This window comes from Gossypium hirsutum, chromosome D05 (genome assembly GCF_007990345.1).
Source record: "Gossypium hirsutum isolate 1008001.06 chromosome D05, Gossypium_hirsutum_v2.1, whole genome shotgun sequence".
Taxonomy (NCBI): Eukaryota; Viridiplantae; Streptophyta; class Magnoliopsida; order Malvales; family Malvaceae; genus Gossypium; species Gossypium hirsutum.
In genome coordinates this window covers 59341472-59345391 of record NC_053441.1, presented here as the reverse complement: position 1 = coordinate 59345391, position 3920 = coordinate 59341472, and the positions used below count along the sequence as shown (strand labels likewise).

The 3920-nt window shown below is 29.7% G+C and overlaps 1 protein-coding gene across 1 annotated transcript; it reads right to left on the bottom strand.

The window, feature by feature from the left end:
* Positions 1 to 2657: 2657 nt before the first annotated feature.
* Positions 2658 to 3358, bottom strand: LOC107902252 (protein GRIM REAPER). The gene has a single exon (XM_016828466.2). It carries the CDS (start codon positions 3317 to 3319, stop codon positions 2834 to 2836), a length of 486 nt encoding a protein of 161 aa, XP_016683955.1. The 5' UTR covers positions 3320 to 3358; the 3' UTR covers positions 2658 to 2833.
* Between the last annotated feature and the right edge of the window lie 562 nt (positions 3359 to 3920).

The window sequence follows — 3920 nt, the reverse complement described above, 5'->3', positions numbered from 1 at the left end:
TTTTATGTACTGTATATATAATTAATAGTCATACGAAAATGGCTTATTTTCTTATGGTTTAACAGGATTGAAATGTTATGTTTTGTTTTAAAAAGGTTAAAGTAGAATTTATAATTATACTTACTTAAAATTTGACTAAGCTTAATATATTTCAATTTATATATATATACAATGCTTATATTTTGATTTGGAAATAGTTTATTTAAACTTGTATTCAAACGAATTGCATATAAATGTTAAATTTTTGAATTTTATTGAACGTCTGTATTGAGTTGTGTTTTGTCCAGTAATGCCTCATAATCCTAATTCGGCGACAGATACGGGTTAGGGGTGTTACATGATACCCCCTTCTCGGTGATTTCCTCGCTCTGTTCGGGTCACCGTGGACTCTCTGCATCACTCACCAACCTTGTTAGATGCCCTAGATGCCAATTGGCCATCTTGGTTCTCAAAATAGCATAAAATGCAAACTAATTTACTTATTGGTGCAAAGAACTAAAACTAACTAAAAATACGATAAAGACATTTAAATTGCTCGAAAGCAAGCTTGTTAAGTGTAATGAGGAGCCTAATTTGACATATCAACTTACGACAGATAAATAACAAATTACCTCTACTCTATGCCAGAATAACAATATTGAAAACTTATGTTAAACTTGTTTTTTTTTTGTTGTGTTGGTGTGATTAAAGCCCTACCAGTGCCATTTATTTATAAAGAGAGATGGAAAAATCCTAGCTGAACTAGTAGAATAAAATAATGTTTATTTTTGTATTATGATCCGACCACGTAATATTGCTTAGTATCAATTAAATATTAGGTAATCAATGAGTCAGTATTTATTTTAATTTTTCTTTACGTACAAAAATCTTTGAGGACTATATATTGAGTATATTAATGAAATTGATGAATATTCTATTAAATCAATTTGTTCGAAAAATACATATAGATGAAACTACTACACTAAGGGCACTAGATCCAAACACCCATGCATCTCTCTCTCTCTCCCTCTCTCTCTCTCTCTCTCTCTCTCTCTCTCTCTCTCTAATTTATCATCCTAGCTTATTTGAATTTTTTCGAATCAAGTCAGTTGAAATGAAATTTAAGTCGAGTCGAGTCAAATTGACAAATATGTTTAAGTTCTTTTTAAAAGGCCAAATTAAGAACTTATTGACAAAATGACCAAATTCCATGTTATAGCAAATAAATTTGAGACCGTAATACTTGAAAAATCTTTTAAAAAAAAGAAGAAGAAGAAGAAGAGAAAACCAAAGTAATTCAGTTATACGAAATTGACAACAACCTGTTGGGCAATTACGACAATTTTTTATACTAATTATTTGAGTTAATCAAATTATAAATTTCAACTCAACTTGAACTCAAAAACCCAATTTACTTATTTGAGTTGATTAGGGAAATTGAAAACTAAATTCAATTAACTCGAAATTTGAACGAGAAATTAACTTGTCAATTCAAATCGAGTTCTACTCACCCCTAAATAGATATGATGCTCCAAACTTATATATGAAATGTCTTGATGCTTCTTTTTGATTCTCCACAACAAACAAATAAGTTATCTCGGTGATCCAAATGTAAAATATGACATATGTTAAAATTCCACTTCTGATATATGAGAAATTTCCGATACTGAAACAAGATGCATGTGCTATGGAGTTACGCAATAAACGGAGGCTCGCGAGGTAGGGAATTCGTCTGAAACATTGTAACAAGTCACTCATGCAAACAAATAAAGCATTAGGCTACCTTAATAAAAGACGCACAATGAGGGGAAAAAGTTGATAAGTTTCGAATTTCATAATGCACCAAATTTGAACTTGCATTGAAAACAAAGTTTAACCTTAAATTGGTACTTAAATTATACACTTTTTACATTTTGATATTTAAATAAAATTCTTTTTTCAAATCGATATTTTCGTTAGTCAAACCATTAGCTAAATTGATAAGTCTATTTCTAAAACGAGTCTTAACTAGTATATTAGTACCTAAATTTTCTAATTTTGGTGCCTAAACATTTTTCTAATCATAAGTAGTATTTAATTTTTTTTCCATGCTGGTACTTTTGTTAATTCAATAGTTAGTCAAATCGTTAAGTTTATTTAAAAAAAAAGAATAATCCATTAAAAATAGTCATACAATAAAAAAAAGATAAAAAGTATTATTTTCTTTATATATATTTAAAAATTATTAAAAATTCATTAAAAAATTTAAAATAAAGAAAATTGATTTTATGCATTGTAATGCATGTCAAAAGTCAAGGTGGCGAAGTGCTAGGCGGGTATACATGGTTTAATCAAGTATGCATATGAGACCATGGTAACATTTGGAAGAAGAATTTTAAATATGCAAAAAATTTAGAGACTTAAAGTATATTTTAATATTCAGTTGTTTACTCTATAATTTAGTCCAAAGAAAAAACCTCTTATAATGCCATTAGGTAATCTAAATACTTTATTTCGATTAAGACGTTATGTGAATTTTAAGAATTGCTAATTAATTTTTTATTAAATTTATGTCCATTATAATGTCATTTATGTTAAGTGAGTATTTTTTATAATTTTAAATTATCACAACAATAAAATTAACAAATAAATAGAGGATATGTCTACTTTAAATTTAAAAGAAAATATCGTATAACATATATAAAAACCATGACTAAAATCAATTACAGCACCATAAAATATGTGTATATTCTCCCCCCATTATACAAAAAATACATGTAGATAACGAAGTGTTATTCATAATCAAAACGGCCCCTAGACAAAGCATTTTTGATTGGCAAATTTATTTTGATAAAAACCATTATCATACTTAGACCTAAGCATAACCACAAAATCCATTATCACACTGAACTCCAGACGAGCACTGATTGCCACACTTGCCACAGTGGTTGACGCTGTTAGCAACATTAGTACAAACTCCACCGCAGCAACGTTGCCCGAACTTGCACCGGTTGCCACATTTTCCGCAGTTGTTTCGATCACTAAGCACGTTACGACAATGCGTCTTACAGCAATACAGTAGACTGGTCCCGTTGTTTGCGGAAATACCCTTGCATATGTTTAGAGAAGGGTGAGGATCACAATCGGCACCTTTCCTGATCTTATCTTTTGTCGGCGAGGTCTTTAAGAACCGGCTTCTCGATCGAAGGTTAGGGATAATGACAGGATGATCGAGCACATATTCTTCCTCGCCGTCGAAATCTTCCATTTGGAATGAGAAGGCTGGTTGAGGATACAAAGATAAGAGGATGGAGATAGTAAGAGAGAGGATGGCAATGAGGTTGAGAGTGTTAGAAGCCATTGTTTATCAAATGGAAGGGAATATTTGCACAAAAGAGTATAAGCCAAGGAAAGGTGGAGAGGGTGTTTAATTTTAGCTGCATATTTATACTAGATTACCCCAAAAATTTAGGGAAAGGAAGCCATGTTCTTCAATTACAAAAGTCTTTAATAAAAATAGTACTTGTTTATACTCGGGTTGGGGTTGAATTCTTATAATGGGAAGCTAGACACAAATTATCATATTTTTAGAAATTAATTATAAGGTTAAAATAATGGGTAAAGTACAAAAATAGTCTACTAACTATTTAGTTTGTTCTATTTTGGTCACCCAACTATTATTATTTTTTATTTAGTCACTCAACTTTTCTAAATTAAATATTTTAGTCACTCTTGTCGTTTAATGAAAGTCTAATGTGGGTTTTCTTATTAGCCTAATAACAAATTTAGCCCTCCAATATTTACAAATTATTTCAAATTTGATCCTAAATCTAAAATTTTCAACAAGTCTAGCCCTGAATGTTTAAAAAAATTCATTTTAGTCCCACTTCTAAAAATTATAAAAATATATTTAAACAATCTCAAAAATATTTTTATATTTACTTTTTTAAAATTTATATTTT